Here is a 27965-nt window from a genome sequence, read left to right as displayed (position 1 = left end):
TTATATTCTGATAGTAAAGTATTAAATCTTTGTTTTTTTTTGAATCACTACAATTATTTAATACTTTACTGTCAGAATATAAACGAAAATAAAATAAAAAAGTCGTTGCCCTGACCCGGATTCGAACTCTGAATCCTCGGTTCCTGGTCGGAAACTCTACGCACTGCGCTATGGAGACATGTTCGATTTATTTTCAATACTATAATTTATAGGACTAAAATTAAAAAAAATATATAGGATCTTCTTCCGATGCGCAGTAGTGAACGCAACGGGTATCGGCAGCCAGACGGGCCGCAGGCTGTTCCAGAGAGTAAAAGATAGATCAAAGAGCCAGACGCCTTAAAATACTTTCTCGAAAACGTTGCTAGATCTTAGACTATTACGATAAGTAGATAACGCAGTATTTATAAGATTTTTTGATGTTCGCGGAGAATATTGAACGAGCTTAGTAACTTTTAAGCTTAAATAAGACTTTTATATTCGTATATATTTTATATAATTTGTTTCATTTAAATTCAGATTGTTCATTATCAAATTACTGTATTTCTCATTTATTAATTACATTATCGTTATTTTGTCTAGTATATAGTTAATCTATTATTATAAAATGATTTCAAACGAATTAAATGTGGTATCCTCTATTTTATATCTTCGATCGCACAATGTATCATAAAATATTCCTTTTTTGGGTTTCATTGTATTGAATTAATTTGAATTTTAACTTTTTCAATTGAAAAAAAAATCAAGTATTCTTAAAAAACAGGGTAGATTTGAATTATTATCGATAGGAAAAAAGGGTTGTAAAAGCTCTTTTTTATCAAAACTTACCGAATAAGTATATGTGCATGATAATCTAGAATTAAAATAAAATTCCTGATAATTGTGAACGTGTGTTTTATTTATCCTAATATTATTAAAAAAATATACAGGGTCCGGCAATAGTGCGTCGGGCATCTGTAGCTCCTAGAATATACAGGCCCGGCAATGGATCTCTAGGCATAGGCATTACATGCATTGGAATGAAACGCCTATAAAAAGGCTATGCTTAAACAGAGATGGACAACAACTTCCCCGTTTCCAATTCCACTACGACTGTCTACTTAGACAAACTCCAATAAGATAAAAATTTCGGAAATTCCGCCACCTCCCATCCATTCATGATACCCATCCTCTGCCCTTTATTTATCGCCATTATTTTATTTCCCTTCCCGCGCCTCCGCAATTCGCTATTCCGTCTCCCGTCAGTTCATCACAGAGTTGCCAGGTCTACCGGTTTCGTCTGTAAGCTACCGATCTACCCATTTAAAGAAAAATCTAACGATATGTTCAACTGCATCCTTAGTTTTTACAATAGAAGCACTTTTAAAAAGCTGACTTATTTGACTAAAAATTAAGCGACTGCCGCGTTGGAATCTGTATAATCTGACTTTATTATTGTTTCGTAAAATTTTATTTAGTAATAACACACATACAGGTCATCGTTCTGTCTAGTTGCAGAGTTACAAAGATATTCCTAAAAATCCTTATTACTCCTTATTAGGCGCGGTATTGGCGACATACCCGAAGAAGTTGATATCTTTTGAAAAGATTTTGTTTCATTCATCTACTAAAGTTGAACCCATATTTTCCCCAAAAAAATGTAAACGAAAAAAACAAAATTTAAGTTAAGAAACAACCTAAATTCATTTCAATATAAATTCATTATTAAATAACATTATTATCATCAAAAGAATATACTAAAACCGAATTATAACGAGAAAACTCTCCTGGACTGGGCCCTTTTCAACTGGATGGCATATGTCCATCAGCAGTTTACCATTAGCTGAAGAAGTATGATTCTTGGATTGGAGGGTATAAACTCATTATTAAATAACATTAGTATCATCAAAAGAATAAACTAAAACCGAAATGTAACGAGAAAACTGTCTTGGATTGGGTCTTTTTGAACTGGATGGCATATGTCCATCAGCAGTTTACCATTAGCTGAAGAAGTATGATTCTTGGATTGGAGGGTAAAAATTCATTATTAAGTAACATTATTATCATCAAAAGAATAAACTAAAACCGAAATGTAACGAGAAAGCTGTCTTGGACTGGGTCTTTTGAACTGGATATGTCCATCAGCAGTTTACCATCAGCTGAAGAAGTATGATTCTTAGATTGAGGGTAAAATTCATTATTAAAGTAACATTATTACTCATCAAAGAATAAACTGTAAACCCCTGAAATATAACTTGAGAAAAACTAATAGGACTGGAGTCTTTTTTGAACTGGACATATGTCCATCAACTTGAGAAGTATGATTCTTGAGTTGGAGGGTAAAAATTCATTATTGGCAATTTTGTGTATCATCAAAGAAATAAACTAAAACGAAATGTAACTGAGAAACTGTCTTGGACTGGGTCTTTTTTGAACTGGATGGCATATGTCCATCAGCAGTTTACATTAGCTGAAGAAGTATGATTCTGGATTGGAGGTAAAATTCATTATTAAATAACATTATTATCATCAAAACAGAATAAACTAAAATCAGTTATGGCAGTGAAAACTCTCCTGGACTGGGTCTTTTTTTTGAACTGGATGGCATATGTCCATCACCATGGAAGAGAGTATGATTCTTGGGTTTGGAGGGTAAAAATCACATAAGTGCAAGCGCAAAATATTAACATCAAAAGAATAAACCAAAACCGAAATGTAACGAGAAACCAGTCGGACTGGCCCTTTGAACTGATGGCATATGTCCATCAGCAAGCTTAATGTTGAAGAAGTATGATTCTTGGATTGCGAGGTATAAATTCACATAAATATTATCATCAAAAAAGAATAGAACTAAAACCAATTGTAACTAGAAAACTGTCCTGGACTGGTCCATACCTTTTAAGCTGATAGCATATGTCCATCAGCAGTTTACCATTAGCTGAAGAATATGATTCTTGTTTGGAGGTACTAGAAATTCATTATTAAATAACATTATTATCATCAAAGAATATACTAAGTCCTAAAGATTGTAACGAGAAAAACTGTCTTGGACTGGGTCTTTTTGAACTGAATGGCATATGTCCATCAGCAGTTTACCATAAGCTGAAGAAGTATGATTCTTGAGTTGGAGGGTTTAAATTCATTATTAAATAACATTATAATCACCAAAAGAATATATTAACACCGAAATATAATGAGAAAACTTCCCTGGGCTGGATCCTTTTGAACTGGACGCCACATGTCCATCAGCAGTTTACCATAAGCTGAAGAAGTATGATTCTTGAGTTGGAGGGTTTAAATTAATTATTAAATAACATTATTATCACCAAAAGAATATATTAACATCGAAATATAATGAGAAAACTTTCCTGGACTGGGTCCTTTTGAACTGGATGGCATATGTCCATCAGCAGTTTACCATTAGCTGAAGAAGTATGATTCTTGAATTGGAGGGTAAAAATTCATTATTAAGTAACATTATTATCATCAAAAAAATAAACTAAAACCGAAATGTAACGAGAAAACTGTCTTGGACTGGGCTTTTTAGAACTGGATGGCATATGTCCATCAGCAGTTTACCATTAGCTGAAGAAGTATGATTCTTGGATTGGGGGTCTTAAACTCATTATTAAATGAAACATTAGTATCATCAAAAGAACAAAACTAAACCGAAATGTAACAGAGAAACTGTCTTGGACTGGGTCTTTTTGAACTGGAGGGCATGTGTCCAAATGTCAGCTGAAGAATTATGATTCTTGGATTGGAGGGTAAAATTCATTATTAAGTAATATTATTATCATCAAAAAGAATAAAGCTAGTGAAATGTGGCTTGAGAGAGAAACTATCTTGGACTGGGTCTTTTTGAACTGGATGGCATATGTCGATCAAAGCAGTTTACTATTAGCTGAAGAAGTATGATTCTTGGATTGGAGGGTATAAACTCATTATTAAATAACATTAGTATCAACAGAATGGCTTCAAAATGAAATGTAACTAGAGGCTTTAGTCTTCTGACTGGGTCTTTTGAACTCTGTTGGCATATATGTCCATCAGCAGTTTACCATTAGCTGAAGAAGTATGATTCTTGGATTGGAGGGTAAAAATTCATTATTAAGTAACATTATTATCATCAAAAGAATAAACTAAAACCGAAATGTAACGAGAAAACTGTCTTGGACTGGGTCTTTTTGAACTGGATGGCATATGTCCATCAGCTGAAGAAGTATGATTCTTGGATTGGAGGGTAAAAATTCATTATTAAGTAACATTATTATCATCAAAAGAATAAACTAAAACCGAAATGTAACGAGAAAACTGTCTTGGACTGGGTCTTTTTGAACTGGATGGCATATGTCCATCAGCAGTTTACCATTAGCTGAAGAAGTATGATTCTTGGATTGGAGGGTAAAAATTCATTATTAAGTAACATTATTATCATCAAAAGAATATACTAAAACCGAATTATAATGAGAAGAAAACTCTCTATAGATGGGTCCTTTTGAACTAGCTGACATATGTCCATCAGCAGTTTACCATTAGCTGAAGAAGTATGATTCTTGGATTGGAGGGTATAAATTCATTATTAAATAACATTATTATCATCAAAGAATATACTAAAACGAATTTATAATAGGAAAACTCTCTGGACTGGGTCCTTTTGAACTGGATAGCATATGTCCAAAGCAGTTTACCATTAGCTGAAGAAGTATGATTCTTGGATTGGAGGGTATAAATTCATTATTAAATAAGCATTATTATCATCAAAAGAATATACTAAAACCCAGATGTATAATGAGAAAACTCTCCTGGACTGGGTCCTTTTTTGAGGCTGGATGGCATGTCCATCAATGAGTTCGATAGCTGAAGAATTATGATTCTTGGATTGGAGGGTATAAATTCATTTATTAAATAACATTATTATCATCAAAAGAATATACTAAAACCAGATTATAACGAAGAAATCTCTCCTGGACTGGCTCCTTTCCAACTGGATGGCATATGTCGATCAGCAGTTTACTTTATTAGCTGAAAGTAAGTAGCAGTGCTTGGATTGGAGGTATAAATATTTATTAAATAACATTAGTATCATCAAAAAATAAGCTAAAACCGAAATGTAATGGAGAAAAACTTTAATCTTCGACTGGGTCTTTTTGAACTCGATGGTATGTGTCCATCAGTAGTTTACCATTAGCTGAAGAAGTATGATTCTTGGATTAGAGGGTAAAATTCATTATTAAGTAACATTATTATCATCAAAGAATAAACTAAAACCGAAATGTAACGAGAAAACTTTGTCTTGGACTAGGTCTTTTTTTGATGGCTGGACATATGTCCATCAGCTGAAGAAGTATGATTCTTGGATTGGAGGGTAAAAATTCATTATTAAGTAATATTATTATCATCAAAAGAATAAACTGAAACCGAAATGTAACGAGAAATCTGTCTTGGACTGGGTCTTTTTGAACTGGATGGCATATGTCGATCAGCAGTTTACTATTAGCTGAAGAAGTATGATTCTTGGATTGGAGGGTAAAAATTCATTACTAAATAACATTATTATCATCAAAAGAATATACTAAAACCGAATTATAATGAGAAAACTCTCCTGGACTGGGTCCTTTTGAACTGGCTGACATATGTCCATCAGCAGTTTACCATTAGCTGAAGAAGTATGATTCTTGGATTGGAGGGTATAAATTCATTATTAAATAACATTATTATCATCAAAAGAATATACTAAAACCGAATTATAATGAGAAAACTCTCCTGGACTGGGTCCTTTTGAACTGGATGGCATATGTCCATCAGCAGTTTACCATTAGCTGAAGAAATGTGATTCTGGGATTGGAGGGTATAAATTAATTTTTAAATAGCATTATTATCATCAAAAAAATATACTAATTATAACGATAAAACTGTGCTGGACTGGGTCCTTTTGTACTGGATGGCATATGTCCATCAGCAGCTTACCATTAGCTGAAGAAGTATGATTCTTGGATTGGAGGGTATAAATTCATTATTAAATAACATTATTATCATCAAAAGAATATACTAAAACCGAATTATAACGAGAAAATTCTCCTGGACTGGGTCCTTTTCAACTGGATGGCATATGTCCATCATCAGTTTACCATTAGCTGAAGAAGTATGATTCTTGAATTGGAGGATATAAATTCATTATTAAATAACATTATTATCATCAAAAGAATATACTAAAACCGAATTGTAACGAGAAAACTGTCCTGGACTGGGTCCTTAATAATCAATTATTTTTGCCATTCTCGACGTGTCTCGTCATTCACGACAAAGTGTCTCCACACCAAACACCATCAACAGATTGGCTAAAAAGAGCGCTAGATATAGGTATATAGTGGGCAAAGCGGTAACTGCGTTTGTGTTAAAAGTGTCCCCCCATCAGATCTCCGCTCGCACCTTCCTGCTAGTCGCTCCGCGCTATCCTAACCGTACGTTCACCGCAGTAGTATTTTTCCTGCAAATTATCGATAGTATACGCGCGCCACTGGCATCTAAAACAACAGGTGTTTTTACGGTAGAGAAAAAAAAGTTTTTTTTCGCTTTAAATGATGACGGAGACAGTGGTAACGGTGCAGGAAGCCCCAAATAACAACGCAGCCCCCAACAAGGGGGCCGATCAACCCCTGGCTTGGATTAAGATCAACATCGACTACTTTAAGACGACGCCCGGATTGTTGAAAATAGCGGAGTTTGTAAGTAGCGCGTATATAAGCGGGTACCATGTTTGGTGTGGGTACTGGGTACTCGTAACAGGTGAAGGTTAAGCGTGTACGTAACATATGTACGTAGTGTGATGGAATTCGTGATTTTACCGAGAAAAATTCAAGATTTTTCGCAAAATAAGACACTAATTTACCACAATACACCAAAAAGGTTTTGCGTTTCGCTAACCACGTTAGCATCAACAGCAGGTGATTGGAGAAAAGTAAAGTGTTTTTGTGTATTGTGGTGAATTAGTGTTTTATTTTGCTGCTGGAACACCATTTTTATTTAAAAATCGACTAAAATACCATATAATCGAAAAAAAAACGGCGGCAAAGACGGCTGGGGATTAGCATTCGTTGATAATTTTAACGATGTCAATCTCTAGACGTTTGCATAATCCGCAAGCACATATCTGCTATTCCCGAAAGGCCACCCCACAACTATCTACTTAGGAATGGCGGAGTACAATCTTTATCTGCCAACCCCGAGCTCAGAACTAGTTAAAGGCTCAATACTGTACAGGGTGGGCCAAATTCGACGCTTTTAAACGGAAACACCCTTTTCTATAAGAGATAGACAAAAACAGATATCGGTGTCTGGAGCTCAATTTTTGTCAAAAACATAATGGTGAATAGAGCATAGGGATAATCTGCTACCGGATTGAGTTTCGCACAGGTGTTGACAAATCTTCATATTATGGACAGACAGCAGGGCAGTTTTTGGACATTTCTCGCGGAATTCATTAACTCAGTGAGGGGTGACGAAGAGATATACTCTCACTAACTGCTAATTATTTCTAATCCTTGTCTAAATTATACGGGAAAAATAAAGAGGAACTGCTATTCTTCCGCAAAATATATCCATAGGATTTGGATCCATGGGACAATTCTGTATATTTTTAATTTATTGAAAATAATTTAAAATTACCTTTCCAAAAATATAAGACACTTGATATTTTGCTCGATTCCTCTTAGAGATATAGAGTATATAAAAATTCTCCCCCTTTAATTAAGTAGGCTTTGAACGGCAGCGGCTGTAATGCAAAAAAATTCTAGCTGTGAGCATCAATTAAAACGAAAATAATATTTGCTATGAGAGATGCAGAATTTTATAACAATTTAAAATATATTTAACCAACATCAACACATTTAAACTATATCTATTAACGATAAAAATAAATACCGTATGATCGAAAAAAAACGGCGTCCAGTTGGCTGGGAAATGACGATCGATGAGATTTCCCATATAAATTTACATATAAAATGACAGCGATCTTCATTTCCCAGCCAACTGGACGCCGTTTTTTCTCGATCATACGGTAGCAAACCAAGACATCAGATTTTACTACAGGTGTTCGACATATCGACCCTCTTCTGTTATGGACAGACGGGACAGTTTTTGAAAATTTCTCGCGGAATTCATTAACTCAGTAGGGGTGAAAGATACCCTCTCATAACTGCCAAGTATTTTTAATTCTTGTCTAGATTATACGGAAGAATAAGGAACCTTTATTCTTCCGCAAATATATCCATAGGATTAGATATATGGGCACTAAGTCAGGCGGCCTCGACGGCCAACGGCTGGGATCTTGGTTACCTATCCAATTATTCAGATCGCTGCAAAATTTGCTGATAACTTCAGCGTTCAGCGGTGCGTCGTCTCGTTGGAAAAATATGTTTTCTGGAGTTCCATTAAATTCAGATTGAAGGATTATAACAAACATCAAGTGTGCTATATTTTGGAAAGGTAATTTTAAATTCTTTCATTTAATTAAAATTATAGAGGGTGTCCCAAATAAAAAATCAATTTTTCTGTTGATAACTCTTAAATTATTAATTTTAAAAAAATTATACTTAAACCATTAAATTCTACGTAAAAAGGTGCTTTGGAAGTGTTTTCATAAAAATACAAAATTTTCCATAGCAAAAAAGTTACAGCTATTTGTTAAAAATGCACATTTTTGAAAAACACACTGTGTGCTCTGCACATGTATGTATTTATATTGGACGTATTTTTTTTTTGAATTGTATGATTTGTATTGTATGATATTTTTTATTATTTGTATATTTTTTTTGCTTTTGTTTGTTTTTAAATGCTTAGTCGATGAAGCTATTTTGGCTTTTGTACCATAAAGCTTTATTTTTTTATTTACTAAAAATTTACATAAAACTTGTCAGAAATTAATACTAATTAGAGACAGATTAATCAACACGAATCTATTTCAAAAAAATAAAATAAAAACAAATTACAACGGCCAGCTGGCTGTAAGCGCCATTAAAAAAGAAAGAAGAGTGCGGGCTAAGTAAATGACGTCCAGGGCTTGACCTCGCCAAAATTATCGTCGATTGTCATTCCGCAACCGTCTTTGACGTCGTTTTTTTTTCGGTCGTATGGTACAATTTGAACTATATGAAACTTTCTTCTTTTTTGATACTTCATTAAATATAACAAAAGAACGACAAAATTATTTAGTGGAAAAAAGAGTAAAAGTCGGCGTTCCTTTGTTTTGCTACATGCTCTGTTGACAGAGCAACAAAATTGACAAAAAGAAAGTAATCATAATGAAAATGCAGTAAAACAGTAAAATTTTAATTATTCTACAACTAGTTAAGCAGAGATATCTTTGATGTAAGGTACATTATTACTATACTATACATAGCGTTCTGTTTAATTTTTCTATAGATAATTTATTTTATTTCATGTCATTTACCTAATTTGTATTTATCTTCTTCTTCTTCTACTTATTTGAGATATAGTCGATCTGTTAGTTGTAAGGTTGCCTCTGTACAAGTTCTTGGGGGATGGACTGCCAACTATCATTCCATCTTTTTAGAGGTCTTCCCGGCTGTATCTTACCCATGGGTTTCCCTTCACGAGCTATGCGTGGTAGTAGGTATTGTCTTTTTTTTTGCCTACCCCATCTCACTACGTCCTATATTCCACATTGTTGTCTGATAGTTGGGTTTCTAATTCTGTCTCTTCTAGTCTTCCCTATTATGGTTCTTAGGTTCTTCATTTCAGCGACTCTTAACATGCTTTTGGTCTTGTTTGTTTTCTCTCGGATTTCTATGTCATATGTCATTATTGGTCTGAGGTCTGATGCAGGTCTTATAAATTTTAATGTTGCTGTCCGTTCGCATGGGAAGGGGTTTGTCCACACTATTTGTCTGGCAACTATTTGTATTTATGCAGTTCTTTTGACTTTGACAAATCTTAAAACAAGAATTACATCAAGTCTGTGGTCAAATGAAACGCTGTTAATAAACAAACGGTTTCTTTACATTTTGCTTGTGTATGTTGGGTTGTTTATTCAATTGGCAAATTTTGTTAAATGTGACAACATTGTGAGACGTTAACGAAACCGTGACGTTGTATCAAAAAATATTTTCTCCATCTATTCTTCGTTTACTTATGTCTATGAGACTGTATCTTTAAAGAATGTTATTACATGCATCTTGGGTTTTGTTTGATATTAAAAAAAATCAATTTAATGCCACAAACGCTTTGATGAAAGAGTTAATTAAAATCAAAACTGTAAATCTAGTGTGCCATGAGTTGGTATACTGTCATTAACTCTAACGGTGGTTCCAGTAGCAGAACCATATGTGTGTTCTTTATGCAGGACCGAATTTATTTTTTTGAAAAGTTATTTTTTAGACAAACCTATTTTAATATATCACTGAATAACTTTTCTATAGGATTATATTATGATACAATATGAATGGATTTCTATTTCAGTGGTCTGAAAAGGTATTTGTTCTATATTTTTGTTGTTTGAAACCAGTTTAATAGTGTTAGGCAAGCCATATATATTTAGATTACAAGACATTCCTTTAAGGTATTCATTAGTAGGTACCTAGGTACATGGCAAAAACATATAAGGTACCTACCTACACTACATTATATCTAATACAAATTAAAATTATTTGTAACTGCAGAAACCTAAATAAATAGTTTTAAAATAGTTATTGCTTTGTTGACATATATTGTACATAAACCTATATTACTTAGTCATTTCTTTGTAGGACATAGGACTTCTAAGAGATGCTTCCATCTGATCCCATTCTGAGTTATCTGCTTGATATCTCCCGATGTTTTCCCAATCTCTTGGGCTTCAGAGGTTATTGTTCTTCTCCGGGTATTCCTTGGTCTTCCCCTGTCACGTCTTCCCTGTGGATTCCATTCAAGTGCCAGTTTTGCGATATCTCTGTGAGGTCTGCGCAAACTGTGCCCAATCCACATCCATTATCTTTTCTTAATCTCGATATCTACCTGTTTGATTTTGTGATGTTCCTGTTTGAATTTGATTGGGCTAGAAAATTCTTCGAAGACACTTGTTAACAAATTTGCCTAAAAGCTACCTATGAGACCACGCGTACCCTTCCATGTTTCGCATCCATAAAACAAAATAGATTTTACATTGCTATTGAATAGCTGCATTGACCTAGAGTTCAACAAAATTATTTCCTCTATATCTTTCTCTAGTGGCTCTTTAAATGCTCTGTTTAGTGCTACATTCAGAATGACGTCAAAGAGTAACGGTCAAAGTATACAACCCTGTTTGCAATTTTCTCCCCAAGATTCCTTTCCTAGTTTAGTAGTCCTAAACTTGTCTATGTTTACTACATAGAAAAATATTAATTCTTTTTTAGGTTTTCTTTATGGTTTAATGCGAAAAAATATAACTTTGTTTAAAAAATAGTTATTTTTTATACAAGACGATAAAATGGTATTTTATCGTCGACCGTAAAGATTAATTCACAAGGGATGAAATCACCAGTGAATTAATTTCAGGTAACGATAATGCAATTTCATCGTCGTGTATAAAACAATATTTTTTTCCATATATAGCGAGTTACGTTTTAAAAATTATTCAGAAATTATTATTTCAAGGAATTTATTACGAGTAGAAAAAATATTGTGCTGGGTTGGCGTTGGTTTCTATGTAATTTGACAAATAAATAAAGCTGTCTCTTTAGTTGTCAGTTTTGAGTCAATATTTTTTAATTCTCTTTCGTGTCGATTGCTGATTGAATTGGAGCCAGAAATGGCTCAAAACGAAATAAGTAAATTACCAACAGATATTCAGGCTAAAGCGACAAACGCCATATCCAAACTGCTTCCATTTAAATCCCGAATAACTGATGAAAAGGAATACAAAAATTTTCAAAAATGGAAGCAATTAAAAAACGTGCGAGAAGAAATAAAGTTTTTAACCTATCCTCGCTGTTAAAGTATCATTTAATTTACCGTTGCGGTTAAAGTACTATTTTATCTACAATTTTTGATAGATACAGTATCGGACAAAATTAGAGCAACTTTATGATTTTTTCCACTTAAGGCAAATTATTTTGTAATATGAATTTGAAACTACTACCCTAAAACACGATTTACAAATGAAACAAGAAAATACTAACAAATCTTTATTTCCTATTTTTTCTTTAAAAAAATAATAAATTCCAATAATTCTATTTCTTTACTGCGACAAAATTAAAGCAACTTTTCTTTTTTTCCATGCTATTAAGAATACAAACTAAATTTAAGTATCAAAAAGGCGGGATTTACGTATTTTGGGTGTAGGACGTTTGTTGCCTTCTGGACGACGCACAGTGGTTCAGATTGCCGAAAAGTGGCGCATAGGATATTTTTAATTTTATTACAAATTCTAGACTTATTAGGTTTAATGGCGGATTTATTAACATGACAAAGATAGTCCAAGGAATAAACAAAATATATTTCAGACTAAGTTTGTTTAGTATAATAGTTATTAACGTAATAAGGCCGATAAACAACAAATAACGGCCGGGCTAAAGTTTGTGATCCGAGGCGATAGCCGAGGATCATAAGCAGCCAAGGCCGTTATTTGTTATCGGCCGTGTTGCGTTCTAGATTTTCGTCATACTGCAGATTTTTTAGAGCAATAAACACTACTATTTAATAACAAATTTTATTGAACAATAACACAAGTAAGGATAAAAAATACATAATGTCTTATACTAAAATTCATTTTTCATGATAATGAACATGGAAATTAAAAAGTGCACTTGTTGTTCTTAGAAATCTGTGTAATCCTTCCCAGGGAATTTTACAGATTTTATAGAAGAAGATGATGCTACTGAAGAATGGCAAATATTTGTATCCACTAAAGACACATTATTTTTTGAGCTATCATGAAAAAGTTGATTTGTTATTTTCATTCTTTGAAACTGATTTTTTCTATGTAAGTTTCTGCCACTGTTGAAAGACTCTTATCATCCTCCTAGCTCCTTTTAGCGATAGTAAATCACCACCATTTTCGGCGAGCATGGTTGCTGATGATCTACGAAATGAATGCCCTGTATAACGTTCTGGATTCTCCAAGTTCAAAAATTTTGCAATTTTCTGCGGTACGCTCCCGATGGTATGTATACCAACGATAACACACTTTTGCCTTTCTTTGTAACCAATGAAAATTTTGGATTGTCAAAGTTACGAGGACGCAGGTTGATGTATTTTTTGTATAAACCATAGGCATCAAACGGAAGGCCGTTTTTTGGAATAAGAAATTTCCTATCTTTCTTATTTTTAGTATTTCTTAATGAGACAAGAATATTTTTCTCCGAATCTTCGAAATCATCAACTGTGAGTGACCAAAGCTCGCTGCGCCTACAAGCTCCAAGAATACCAAGCACCAATACAATTTTTTCGAGTAACCAGGTGTAACCCATATAACACAACACAATCCTATACATATCTTGAGGATAACCACCAAGGATATAGTAAATATCTTAGAGATATCCAAAAACCAGAGGAGGATATTTATGGGATATCCAGATGGGACAAAAAAAGTCATCTTCAAGACATCCCTAGGCAAGCCTTTTACGATTATTTGGGATATTTCTAAGATAATACAAGGATGATGTTGGGAGCATTATAGAATTTTAGGACATTATATGAGGACTCTGATTTGACAATACTTACTTCATCTTTAGTTTGTAGTAAAAACGTTCTCGATTTAGTTTTATTTAGCCACATTTTGACGTTATTCATTGGACATTTTATTAATGTCAATGAATTTTGCGTCAAAATTTAGAAGTTTATTTGTATGAGTTAAGAGCTTTCAATTTATACTGTACCATCGAAAAAAAGCACGGCGTGCAATTGGCTTGAAAATTACGATCGATGACGTTCCCCATATAATTTTACATACAAAATAACAGCAATCTTCATTTCAAGCCACCTCTGACGCCGTTTTTTTCGATCGTATGAGTATACCAGATTATACTACCCTTTATGGGCTTTTAGCAGTTTATGTCTAGCAGCAACAGTTTACATCAAAGTTAGCACACAGGATACAGGTATAATTTCTAATACCACACATTCAAGAAACTCACAATTTAAACACAAAAATAGGATTTCTGTTTGAATAGATCAAACATGAAAATGGGTTTAGGAATAAAGAACAAGTGCTTTTCAACAAATTTTCACCTATAATTTTGTCACAAATTTTTTATTGTGAAACCTGAGTCGTTCGTCGTTTTTTCGACATTAGTTGAGGTTAGGATAGAATTTCTGCTAGAACAAGGCTAGAACTATGAGTATAAGAAAAAACTAAGTCAAACTCAACCAGTTTAGTTTCAGTAATTTTAAGCCCATTCAATATCAACAAACGACCGAATTCACCCTCGAATTTCACTAAATCAAAGAACTGAATAGTATACGATGCAAAAACAAACAACTGTCGAGATTGATTTGTGGGAAATTTTTTGCGCGGGGATTTTAAATTCTCTATATTACTGGGAGTGGCTAAGCTCATAAATATCCAGATTATCCAGAAGATACCAACAGGATATTTTGTTTGCCTTGACATGTAATATATATCTACCTGTATGGTTTATTGCATTTTATGTAATATAAAAAGTAGTACATTATTTATTTTCTAAATATCTAGACGATATTGTTAGGGATATTTTATTATCATGAGCATGTTTGGATATCTCAGCTGGATGTACATTAGATATACGACAGAGATATCCATAGGATATTCTATTCTGAGACATCTACAGGATTTCAGGATATCTGGAGGATATTCTATAGATGTCTTTATAAGATGATCTTATAATGGGACATTCCGACATTCTATGAATATCCTGCGGATATTCTGTGTTATATGGGAATCATCGGCATCCAGTAGAAAATTATTTATGTCATTCTCCGACAGAACTTTGGCTTTTTTTGGTGAATAACCTTCGTTTTTGCGCCTCAGAAACATGAACAGTTTACCAAATCTATGAACAAATATAATTTAGATGAGTATGATTAAATATCGAAGAATATAATGGCTTTTTACCTTGATATGTCGATGTTTTCATATACTCTCAACGCAAGCTTCCAGCATGGATATCTTTGTCACAGTGATGTAGGAGAATACATTTCAGACATTCTTTTAGCATAAGCCAGCAATACCGCTTCATTTACGCTGTTTATACTTCTATCCTGCCGCCACTTCAAAAAATTGTCATATTCCTGCTGATATCTCTCTCTGGTTATAGTCGGAAGTATAATTTTGAGTAGCCGCAGCCGCTTCCTCCTGTATTTCCAACGGAATTTCTCGCGACATCTCGCTATGGTCTATTTTCCCAATTTTTGAAAAGTCCAACTGACAATAAATAGTCATTGTTGCAGGTGACAGACGTTACGATTACCTTAGAAACTTAACGGCCGCCGGCCGTTATGATAACGTCCGGCGGACGTTATATGCATCTTTTCCATTCTGATTTTGCTTATGTTATAATAATATAACAATATAGTATGACGAAAAAATATTAAAAAAGGGGGATTTTCTATCAATTTTATTCAAAAATTATAGTTTTTAAGAAGGTTTGAAAAATGCTTCGAACCTAGTCAAAAAAAGAATACCCATTAGGTTATCTGGTCTAAATTAAAGAAAAAAAAAACATAAATTGCAATATGCGTTAAATGGAGTCTTCAAACTCATTTTCTTCATGACATGATTCACCACCACTATATTCTAGTTCTTCTTCACTATCTGATTGACAATAATATTCTGTTGCCATATGAGTGCCATCTGCGGGTAAATATTCACCTATTTTTAGTGGCGACTACTTTCTCTGGAAATTCAAACCCTAGTTGAACTGCTTTTGCCGTCTCATATTTATGTTCCTTCCTTAAATTAGAAACTGTAGCATATGCCAGAACTTCCTGAGGTAAGTAGAATCTCTAATTTCTAGAAATAAATTGATTTTTAATCTTGCCATTAATTAAAAAGCAATACTGCAATATTTGCAGCATTATGTAGATAAAAAAACATGTTTTTTTTTCTGTAAGATATTATAAATTAATTCCTTGGCAATATATACCTTTGGTCTCTTTTTTTTTTTGGACAATTCTGAAAAAAAAGTTCTTCTTGAGCCAGGGTCATGAAAAGATTGATTCTCTTCATTTGAAGTAAATTTTTATTCAGCCAGAGACAATTGTTGGAAATAAACTGCTCCAAGTATAATTACATTTCCTCCACTTTTCTGACCATTTTAAAACAAAATTTTCAATTTGCTTTTTTTTCGATAATATGTTAGGAATATTATTATTACACAAAAATGAAATAATTTCATCAATAATATCCGCTTCTGACCTATTATTAAAACCCATTTTCAAAAACCTCTCACATATTTATCTGCGGCTTATTGTTCCTAAAAATAAATGGAATAGAGTACGGGAGGAACATGTGAGTCTCTATAGTTACACTTTTACCACTCCAGAGTTACCCAACAATTATTAGTATAATAATTTAACAAATTATCCATGGATCAAAAATCAGACTACTGGTCAATTTAAACTTCTAATTTATATATCATCTACCTCGGGGTCTCTTGGGGTAAGATACTTGTGGTAAATTAAACTTGGTATAATACCTTTTAAAAATTATAAAATACAGAAGCGGAGATCTGCGGAGTTCTAAAGATACGCAATTTCAAAGTTTAATTTTTTTCAAAAAAACGCTCTGCTATGTTTGAGATAACTACTAGCTTCATAAAAAAAATATTTAAGTTAATAAAATTCTCTTAAAAAGTGCCTTACCTTGGTCTTCAAAATCCATTATAATTTAATTTATTTCCAAGTCTCTGACCTAAGAACCAAAATATATTAGCAACACTAAACCATTATCAGCAAATAACTGATATATTTAAACTACAAAATCTAACGAAAACAACATTCCTGTACGCTTTTTTATTACGATTGAAAAATGGATCGTGATAAATTTGAATAAACGGACCCATCATCTGTTGAAAATAATATCATTGTTGAAATTTTCGAAATTTTTTTCTTGATCCCTATGCGTCGATTTTTTTGAATCTGAACCAATGTGCGACGCGACATACCCATCTAGCACCATCACTCCCAAAGATGCAAAATTTTGATTCGTCTGAGAACAGCACCTTTTTCCAATCTCAGGCGGTCCACTGACGATGAAAGGTAGCGAACAGTAGTCTCGCATCCTGGTTTTTCTTTGACAAGAACGGTTTCTTAGCAGGTCTTCTAGCCTTGAGACCAGCTTCAACTAGGCGTCGCTGAATGGTCCTGGAAGAAACCTCTGGTTCCCCCAAATTGGCCAATACTTCTTCGAAACAATATCTTTTTTGGCCAAAAACCTTGTTGATGGCTTATATCAACACTCTCAGAAAACTAACACTTCGTAAAGATCAAGTTGCTCTAATTTTGTCCAAGAATTTCATCAACATATTTGAAAAAATGCAAAAAATTACCGATAAGGAATACATTTAAGTCAACAAATAATCGAAATGTTTTGGTTGAAAAAAACATTCCATTGCAAAAATAAATAAACCGATTCAAATAAATGATGGGAGTTAAATTCACATTTTTCTATAGTTGCTCTAATTTTGTCCGATACTGTATAAGACAATTTTAACAGTTGCTATAGAAAAAAAGTAATATTTTTAATAATATTGGTTTTGTATGAATTGTTGTGTCCTTAGAAAAGGTATAAATATTATATATTAATTCTACATTAAGTAAAAAAGTCAAATAAAAAAATATAGCTTCTGTCATCCAGTAAATCCATGCAAAATTAAAGATCCATATCGATATTTTGTCCTTGACATCTTAAGAAACATTTCCAGCTGTTTGCCTCATCAAATATTAAGACTTTTCGTTTTATAACGACCATTACCATTACCAGGAATCGCTTGGCAGTATTTATTATTAAGGGCAAATTTATGGATTCTAATTTTTATATTTTTATACAATAATATCTCTTAAATCGAAATCATATATCAGGACATAAGAACGAAAAAAAATTGCCCATACTAAAAAATGTTAATAAAAAGTTGGTAGGCAGTTCTTTTAGTTTTAATTATCTCAAAAACTGCAACTGATTGATTTTGATGTTATTACAAATTTTGTTGCAAATATTATTCATAATCTTAAATTGAAAACCGTGTTTCGCTAGCTACTGTAATTTTGGAGTTACGATTTTTTTAAATTTTTATCCCCCTCCCATACCCCCTTACCAACCCCCCACCCCCCACCAAAAACTAATGGCCAGATTCTCGGGTGCCACAGTATTTTTGTGCCAAATTTGGTTAAAATCGGTGTAGCGGTTTTTGAGTTATCGTGTTACAGACAGACGGACAGACAGACAGACACCATGAAAATATTTTGTATTTAGGTAATTTATGACACAAATAACTCATTTTGAGTGAAATTAAAAAAACTTTTTAATTCCTGTTGGTTTGGTTTGGTTAAAAATAGACGAACGAAAAAAAACGATGTCGTAATAGCCTTTAAAAACGATATACAACAATAATATGATGGAATATAATAACTAAAAGTTTAGTTATGTAACGTAAACCTCTATAAATAAACATTACAAATAATTATTTTTCAATTTAAAAAATAAATTCCTTTTTTATGACCTCTTGACTATTAAACTGTATTCTTACACCCACTCTATACGCGATTGGTTCATACTTATCCTCAATTTTGAAATGAATCACAGTTTTTTTACTAAAAATCTGACCAAAACAAAAGTAATGAACGTAAATAATGATGGTAAACAACGAGTCCGAGGCAGTTTAGAAAGTGAAGACTCGCATTAGTACCTTAAAGAGTACCACAGTCGTTGGTACCACCTTGATGAAGATGGGTTTAACTTTAACGGTACCACTTTGACCCAGATCTAGCGACGACTGGGCGGGGAACTACCTCTTCAGGAAGTATAGCCGGTGTATTTTACCAGGAAACGACGCGGTTATCAGTACTGCGTACTGCCATATTTGACTATTAGTACGTACCCATCCTAGATAATATACCGGGTGTTGCATCGTCGAGCGGGACATAGGAAATCCCATGTAAATTTTAATGGGGTCAATTATTGGCTTCCCTAATTATTTTAGAGAATAATTATTATCGTTGAGTATTTTTTTTTCACAACCACCTATATTTTTTCAAATAATAAAGATATATTGAGGTGTAGGCAACCTTAATAATTTTTGAAGATATATAAATTCCCCATTGAACACCGAAAAAATATACTAGGTGTTTATACCATTTAAAATAAAGGAGTAACTTGCTTTTATAAGTGACTAATGTTCCATATTAATTTTGTCTCACCCTGTATAACTTTTCAGGTCAAGTTTCAATTCGGTTTGACATACAATGATTACTGTAATCAAATATCAGGCTATACAAGATCAACTAAAATTTAGGTAGCTGTTATCGAAACTTAAAATTTACTCTTCATTTTCACAAAATGTGAAATATGTCAAAATCCTTAGATTTTAGGTATATGCTTCTTTAATAAAACTCATCTTTGTTTTTTTCATAGAATCCGAAAATCGATTATTATATAGGGTGTTCCATTAGAAAAAACACAACTTTGATGTGTAACTTTTTTTGGGGACACCCTGTATAATTCTATATATTTTTATAAAAATGCTTTCAGTTAACATACATATGCTGCCAAAATTTCATTTTGATATAAACTACCGTTCTCGTTGGAGCTTCCGCGGCGTATGAGAGGCGCCACCCTGTTTTTTTTTAATTTCTACTATCATCCCCTAGCTCCTAGCCACCCCATCTCGGTTAATTTTGATCAAATCAATTTTATAACCCATATAACACAACACAATCCTATAGATATCTTGAGGATATCCACCAAGGATATAGTAAATATCTTATGGATATCCAAAAACCAGAGGAGGATATTTATGGGATATCCAGATGGGACAAAAAAAGTCATCTTCAAGACATCCCTATATAGGCAAGCCTTTTACGATTATTTAGGATATTTATAGGATAATACAAGGATGATGTTGGAAGCATTATAGAATATTTTTAGGACATTATATGAGGACTGTTATTTGACAATACTTACTTCATCTTTAGTTTATAGTAAAAACGTTTCCAATTTAGTTTTATTTAGCCACATTTTGACGTTATTCATTGGATTTTTTTTAACAGCTCTAAAATATATCTTCATATTATGTCAATGAATTTTGCGTCAAAATTTAGAAGTTTATTTGTATGAGTTAAGAGCTTTCAATTTATACTGTACCATCGAAAAAAAAACGGCGTTCAGTTGGCTTGAAAATTACGATCGATGACATTCCCCACTGTCCCCATATAATTTTTATTGTGAGATCCTGAGTCGTTCGTCGTTATTCGACATTTGTTGAGGTTAGAATAGAATTTCTGCTAGAAAAAGGCTAGAACTATGAGTATAAGAAAAAACTAAGTCCAACTCAACCAGTTTTGTTAGTTTCAGTCATTTTTAAGCCCATTCAACATCGACAAATGACCGAATTCTCCTCGAATTTTACTAAATCAAAGAACTGAATAATACACGATGGAAAAACTAACAACTGTCGAGATGGATTGGGGGAAATTTTTTGAGCGGGCGTTTTAAATTCGCTGTATTACTGGGAATGGCCAAGCTCATAAATATCCAGATTATTCAGAAGATACCAAGTTGCCTTGACGTAATATATATCTATCTGTATGGTTTATTGCATTTTATGTAATATAAAAAGTAGTAAATTATTTATTTTTCCTAAATATCTAGACCATATTGTTAGGGTATTTTATTATCATGAGCATGTTTGGATATCTCAGCTGAATGTACATTAGATATACGACAGAGATATCCGTAGGATATCCTATTCTGAGACATCTACAGGATTTCAGGATGTCTAGAGGATATCCTATAGATATCTTTATAGGATGATCCTGTAGTGGGACATTCCGACATTCTATGGATATCCTGCGGATATTGTGTGTTATATGGGAACTGATTGGTTTACTACCCGTAGGAGGTACTAAATTCGTACCAAATAAGATTCTTTTAATTTTTCAAAAGTGTCATTAACACACTTTCTGATACTGGTACTATTCTAAACAAAAAATTAGAATCAAAATATACATGAAAAAAGAAACTAAAAAAGGTGATCCACAAAATTAAATCCATATGCGCATTCTATTGAGAGAGTACCATTCTCTCCAATTTTATTTCGTATACCTAAATTATAATTCTATGAATCGAATATCCAATAATACATGTGTATGAATCGAAACCATAGAAAATCGTAGGCTAGGTGGTACCCATGCTACCCACGCATCTGCTGTTTGTTCATTGGTGTTATTCGAGATCGTAGGTGGCGCGCAAGTGTTCATAAAAGGACATCCTTACGTCACAGTACTGTTACGTAGCGCTAGACAGTAAACTTCGGTGGTACCGAAGCGATTTAAGGTGATATCGGATTAATTTACCTAATTAGGGAATTATAGCATTAAACAGGTACAGGTACCTATAATAGTATAGTCTATCCGACAAGAAGAAGTACTGGGATGCATAGGAATTATATAAGTAGACGTTAAATGATATATCATAATATACAGGGTGGTAGATCTTACTTTGAAAATTAAAAAATATATTTTTTGCTTAAATTTTGAGAACCACTGGATTTTCTTTCTTGTAAATTTAATCTAGGTACTACCATGTTGCTATCATCACCATTTTCAGCTTATTCAACCATTTTCAATTATGGTGTAGCCTCCCTCACATATTTAGATACCTACTCGATCTTTTTGTAGATGGGCCCATTGTTATCTATTGTTGGCTATGCGGTCCAAAGTGATCCCTGCTAATTTCCTAATATATCATGGTCCTATCTCAGGTTTTGTAAAAATTCCTTTAGCATAAACATCTCAGACCTTATGTGTTTAAATATAAAATATAAGTGTATGATTAGTATACATTTTACTACGCCGATCTACTATCTTAAGATACCATTTGAAAAAAATGGCGCCAGGAGGCACGTATAGCCGCCCATACTAAAATATGCTAATAAAAAGTTGGTAGGCAGTTCTTTCAGTTTCAAAGTAAAGGAATTTTTCCAATTTTTTTTATCTCAAAAACTGCGACTTTGACTGATTTTGATGTTATTACAAATTTTGTTGCAAATATTATTCCTAATCTTAAATTGAAAACCGCGTTTCGCTAGCTACTGTAATTTTGGAGTTACGTTTTTTTAAAAATTTTTACCCCCTCTCATACCCCCTTACCAATCCCCCACCCCCACCAAAAACTAATGGCCAGATTCTCGGGTGCCACATTATTTTTGTGCCAAATTTGGTTAAAATCGGTTCAGCGGTTTTTGAGTTACCGTGTTACAGACGGACAGACAGACAGACACCATGAAAATACTTTGTATATTTAGGTCATTTATGACCCAAATAACTCATTTTGAGTGAAATTAAAAAAACTTTTTTTTGCCGATCCATACCTATTGGTATGGTCGGCTAAAAAATAGAATTTTGGTATTCTTTTGCATCACCGTCTAATAGAGTGGGATTTCAGTCGTTGGCGTATCTACCTTGACACTCTAATTTGAAATTCCGAAGAACTTCTGTAGAATAAAAAAAATGTTAATTTTCGCCACAAAAAATAATCATACCTACTTTGAATTTAATCCACCTGTAAAATACTGAAATTTGACAGAAAAATTGTTTAATTATAATATACAGGGTCTCGCAGAAATAAGTGCCAGTATTTTGAGGGGTGGTAGATCTCGATAAAAGAAACATATTTTCTCTTTATCGTTTTTCAAATAAGTCCAAAATATATATATATATATATATATATATATATATATATATATATATATATATATATATATATATATATGCTGCTATATATATATATATATATATATATATATATATATATATATATATATATATATATATATATATATATATATATATATATATATATTTATCGGTTTAGAACGTCTTGCGACGTTGTCCGATGCCCTAACTTCCACGTCTTCCGATTGTTCCATTGTCCCTCGCTTAGATTTCTGGCACTCATTGCTCTTGTGACACCCTCCTTCCCAAGTCTTCTTAGGTCTTCCACGTTTTCTTCGATGTTGGGGTATCCATTGCATAATTTGTTTTGGAAGTCGTGTGTCATCCATTCTCTGGACATCTCCGTACCACATAAGTTGTTGGCGTTCGATGTCGGTTGCCAAAGATCCCTCTATTCCTATCCTCTCTTGGATTTCTTCGTTTCGGACTCTATCTCTTCGGGAAATTCCTAAGGTTCTTCTATAGGCATCCATTTCTACCGCTTCCAGTTTTTTTCGGTTGGCTTCCGTTATTCGCCAAGTCTCTGCACCATAAAGTAGACTGCTCTTTACCAGGGTCTGGTATATATTGATCTTCCGTTTCTTCCCTGCTTCATTACTCCAAAATACTCCATTCAGACAGCCAATTGTTCTTCTAGCTTGTGATATTCGTTTTTTAATGTCTTTGTCATCTTTAGCTGTTCTATCAAATATCACTCCTAGATAGGTGTAGTCATTGCAGGCTTCTTTCTATCTCTTCATTTTCTAGATGTACGCTAGATAGTTCTGCACCAATAGGTAGATATTTAGTTTTTCCTGTATTTATTTCCAAACTCCATCGTTGATATTCCTCTTGTAGTTTCCTTGTCATGTACTCCAAATCATCTTTATCGTTGGCCATAAGAACTTGATCATCTGCGAACTGCAGGGTATATAGACAGGTATGTCCCAAATTAATGCCCATTCCATTACATTTTCTCTTTCATTGTCTCAAGGCCTTTGCTACATATATTTTAAATAATGTGGGAGAAACACAACATCCTTGTCGTAGATATTTATTGACAAAGAATCTTCCAGGTAATGTGTTGCCTATTTTAATTTGTGATTTCGATTCTTCGTACAAGTTTTTCAGAGCTCTAATTAAGGTGTAGTTAATGTTGTGTCCTGTAGTACCTTGAATAGTCTGTTAACTGGAACGGTATCATATGCTTTGTGAAGGTCAATAAACATGAGGTGTGTCTCCTGATCAATACTACTTTTTTTCTCTATTAGTTGTTTCAGACAGAAAATATTATCGGTACAGGTTCTCCCAGTCCGAAAACCAGATTGTTCCTCCTCTTCTTGTTGTTAGTATTCCTGTTCTATTAAATCTCTAAGGATCCGTCCGTATAATCGACTTAGGGTACTTGTTACTGATATACCTCTATAGTTGGAGCACACTTGTTTATTTCCCTTTTTGTGGATTGAGGATATATAGGCGATTTTCCACTCTTTTGGTATTGGGGCGCCGTTCAAGAAACTATTTATACACCAGGTTAAAAATTTCAAAAAATTTATTTTTGCTAAAATTTTGAGAACCACTGGATCTTTTCTGGATTTTCTTTCTTGTAAATTTAATCTAATACCTATGTTGCAAATTTTTTAACTAAAAACCAAAAAAAATTCCGAAATTTTTTTCAAAAAATTACGAATTTTCAAATTTTTTTTTGCGAAAAAAACCTTTTAGACGTGTTTCTGGGGTTGAACTATACTACCAGTTATAGTACTTGCACTTATTTCTGAGGCACCCTGTATAAACTGTAATTTCTTGGATGTCGTCTGGCGAAACGCTCTCTAACTCGTTGAACAGACTATAGAAAATTTTTCAAACCTTCATTTTAATGAATCACAAACACACACAAGTATTAATATAATTATAGTAAACTTAGAGAAAAATAATAAAACCCAAGGTTGTTTTTCATTTTCAAAAATATTTGCATTGCAGTGTAAACAAAGCAAAATTTCATTAGAATGGATGTGACGTGGAAATATTGCTTTATTTTTAGACTACCTAAGTAATTATATTATAGAACAGGTTAATAAATGTATTTAAATTATATTATGCCATAAATACAGTCGCTCATATCATTTACTAGCTAGATCATTTGCTTTTTCATTGCCTTCTATCCCCTGGTGAGCAAGCACCCAGAGTAGGAGAACTTTATTTCTTTGCATAATTTGTTCAGTGTCTCTAGGTATTCTTTGACCAACTTCGGAATTTTTATTGCTCAATACCACAGTGAGGTGTTTCCCAAAGTTGTACAGGGTGGATCATTTTGGTTGTTTCTATAGGGTATCTAGGAAACCGTGAGAAATATTCAAATTTTGATACTGCAGTCTCGGGTTCTTTTTTTGAAAAAATCACAATGGCGCAAACAGGTCGTTGTTATCTTGATCGGTTTCGAAGCTAAAGGGGGATTCTCAAATGTTGTACTTTTTGAAGATGTTCGATAGTTTGTTTATTTCAACAGCTACGCAAAAATTAATTAAACATTCTAAAGGCACTTTTCTGTGTAGAATGCAGTGGCGTACTCAGACTTTTTTCGAAAAAAATATTTTTTAGATATTAACTATACTTATGTTTTTTTTAAATACAACCCCTTGTATATTTTTAAATTTCCTGATTCAGTTTGGCATGGGTATTAACTTTAAAATTCCAATTTATTTAAAGATATCGATTTTCCTCTTGGTAGGTCATGCCGAGTATTAAAAGAAACAAGTGAATATCTACTTTCAAATTAATCCATGTATTAGCAATTAAATAAATTCGAACATACGAAGCGAATAAAAAATAAGTGTGGCGAAAACAAAAGAACATATATTTTAATACAAACTCAACAGGCTACTTCAATCAGGCTTCAAACACAAAGACTACATTAAATGTTCAAACTGCTGCCCATTATTATCTAGACGGAGTTGGAACCGTCTCTGCATGCCGCCGCTAACAGCATTTCGAATGTGTATGTTGGTTACACTTTGCAAAGCCACAACAAAACTATCTTGTGACTCTTCTAATGTTCTATTTGTATTTCGATAAATTTCGTTTTTCAAAAAGTCCCAGAGAAAGAAGTCCAATGGAGTGATATCAGGTGATTAAGGTAACTAGAATTAAACTATTTTCTGACCTTTTAAAAATGGCTGGGTTTAATTGCTCGCGCTCAAAATATAAATCAGCTGCCATTTGCTTATGTTTGTTAGACTTAATATAACATATTATATTTCTCAAAATTTTCAAAATTACTCATTTTTTTATTATTTAAAATACACACACTTCAATCTGTTGAAATGAAATGTCACGCATCCATCAAAGGTATGTCCCGATCACCATGACAACCGTTTAGTTTGTTACTCGGCGCGGCCTACTACGATATTTTAAGAAAAAATTGAAATGTTGAGGTTAATAGTGAAAATAAATATAGAGTGTTATATATTTTCTAGAGGCCCATGCCAAGCTGAATCAGGAAATTTAAAAATATACAAAGGGTTATATTTAAAAAAACAGAAGTATAGTTAATATCTAAAAAAAATATTTTTTTCGAAAAAAGTCTGACTACGCCACTGCATTCTACACAGAAAAGTGTCTTTAGAATGTATAATTCATTTTTGCGTAGTGGCTGAAATAAACAAACTATCGAACATCTTCAAAAAGTACAAAATTTGAGAATCCCCCTGTAACTTCGAAACCGATCAAGATAGCCACGATCCGTTTGCGGCATTGTGATTTTTTTTAAAAAAGAACCCGAGACTGCAGTATCAAAATTTGAATATTTCTTACGGTTTCCTAGATACCCTATAGAAACAACCAAAATGGTCCACCCTGTACATCCTTAGTATGTTATCCACTGGGAGTTGGAAAAGTGGATTTTTCCTTTTGAGGGTGTTTTTAGCTTTTTCTATTTGTATTTTTTTCCATGTGCTTGTTATTAATACTAAAACCTAATCTCAAAAAATAGATAATAACATACTTGCTTATAATCATGAGATGCTGTATTTTTAAACATGAATTACAAACTATTAGACACACTATGAAAATCTCAGCTGTTTTACATCTCGTAAAATAACTGTCTTATTGTTTACTACTTCCTGTAACATTAGTTGTCTTAGTTAAAATAATTTAAAGATTTTATTTAACGATTTTGGCTGAAAATCTTGTTATGTTGCCAAAAATAAATTTAGTTGAGTAGCTGGAGATGTATAAAGATTTATTTAAATAAATAAATCGTCTAAATCACTTAAGATGAGACAAATTTAAGAAATATTTTAACGAAATTTTGCGCATATATCTACATGTAATTCAGGGTGATTCGGTATCCTGAAACTGGTTCACCAATACAAATTGTATAAGCTATTTTGTTTTAACTGAAGATATTAGATCCACTTTTGGACTTAAAACCATCTCTTCTAGAGTAACTGCCAATAAACAATAATAATATGACCTATTAATGATAGTGACATTACAAAAAAAAACAAAAGCAAAAGCAAAGGTATGGTTTTAATGTAAAAAATTACGAAAAAATATTGGTGTCTTCTTCAAAAGCAAATATCTCCAACAAAAATAAGGCTTTTGGGGTGAACCAAAAAACAAACTATCGAGAAAGGATGTACCCGAGAGGCAAACCGCTGCCAAAAATGGTGTACAATAAATACCAATTTTGGGAAAAAAGTACCAAAAATACCAAATTATTTCCAAAAAAAATACATGTTTAAAAATTTGTTTGCTGGCATTGATTCTGGCCTCGATTCTGGCTTATTCTCATCAGGTTAATTCTCGGGTTCATTTAGACAAACCACCATCGTTTCCCTAAGAGCTTTCGATTTCTTTGATTACAGGGAGCTTCACATATTAGATTAGGGGATACAATTTTGCTACATGAGGGTTTGCATGCCCTGTAATTTCCTCGGTATTTTCCGTAGAAGGCTCTGTAGAAGGCTTTTTTAGAAATGAAGTTATTTTTGGTTGTGCCTCAGAGGTATTTGAAGAATTATTGCTTACCTCTGATTTAACGTCGGCTTTAACACTGCGATTATTACTAATTTTTGGTATAAATAATTTATTTGTTATAT

The 27965-nt window shown here is 33.0% G+C and overlaps 1 protein-coding gene across 1 annotated transcript in view; it reads left to right on the top strand.

Moving 5' to 3' along the window:
- Nucleotides 1-6399: 6399 nt before the first annotated feature.
- Nucleotides 6400-27965, top strand: part of LOC115891914 (CKLF-like MARVEL transmembrane domain-containing protein 4) — a 38194-nt gene continuing 16628 nt past the window's right edge. The window contains exon 1 of the mRNA XM_030912514.1: nucleotides 6400-6707. Within this exon, the coding sequence (XP_030768374.1) occupies nucleotides 6561-6707 (147 nt within the window). The 5' untranslated portion in view covers nucleotides 6400-6560. The remainder of the gene's footprint in view (nucleotides 6708-27965) is intronic.

The sequence above is a fragment of the Sitophilus oryzae genome, unplaced genomic scaffold (genome assembly GCF_002938485.1).
Source record: "Sitophilus oryzae breed Bouriz unplaced genomic scaffold, Soryzae_2.0 scaffold_119_pilon_pilon, whole genome shotgun sequence".
NCBI classification, from domain to species: Eukaryota; Metazoa; Arthropoda; class Insecta; order Coleoptera; family Curculionidae; genus Sitophilus; species Sitophilus oryzae.
This window is presented reverse-complemented; position numbering and strand designations above follow the sequence as displayed.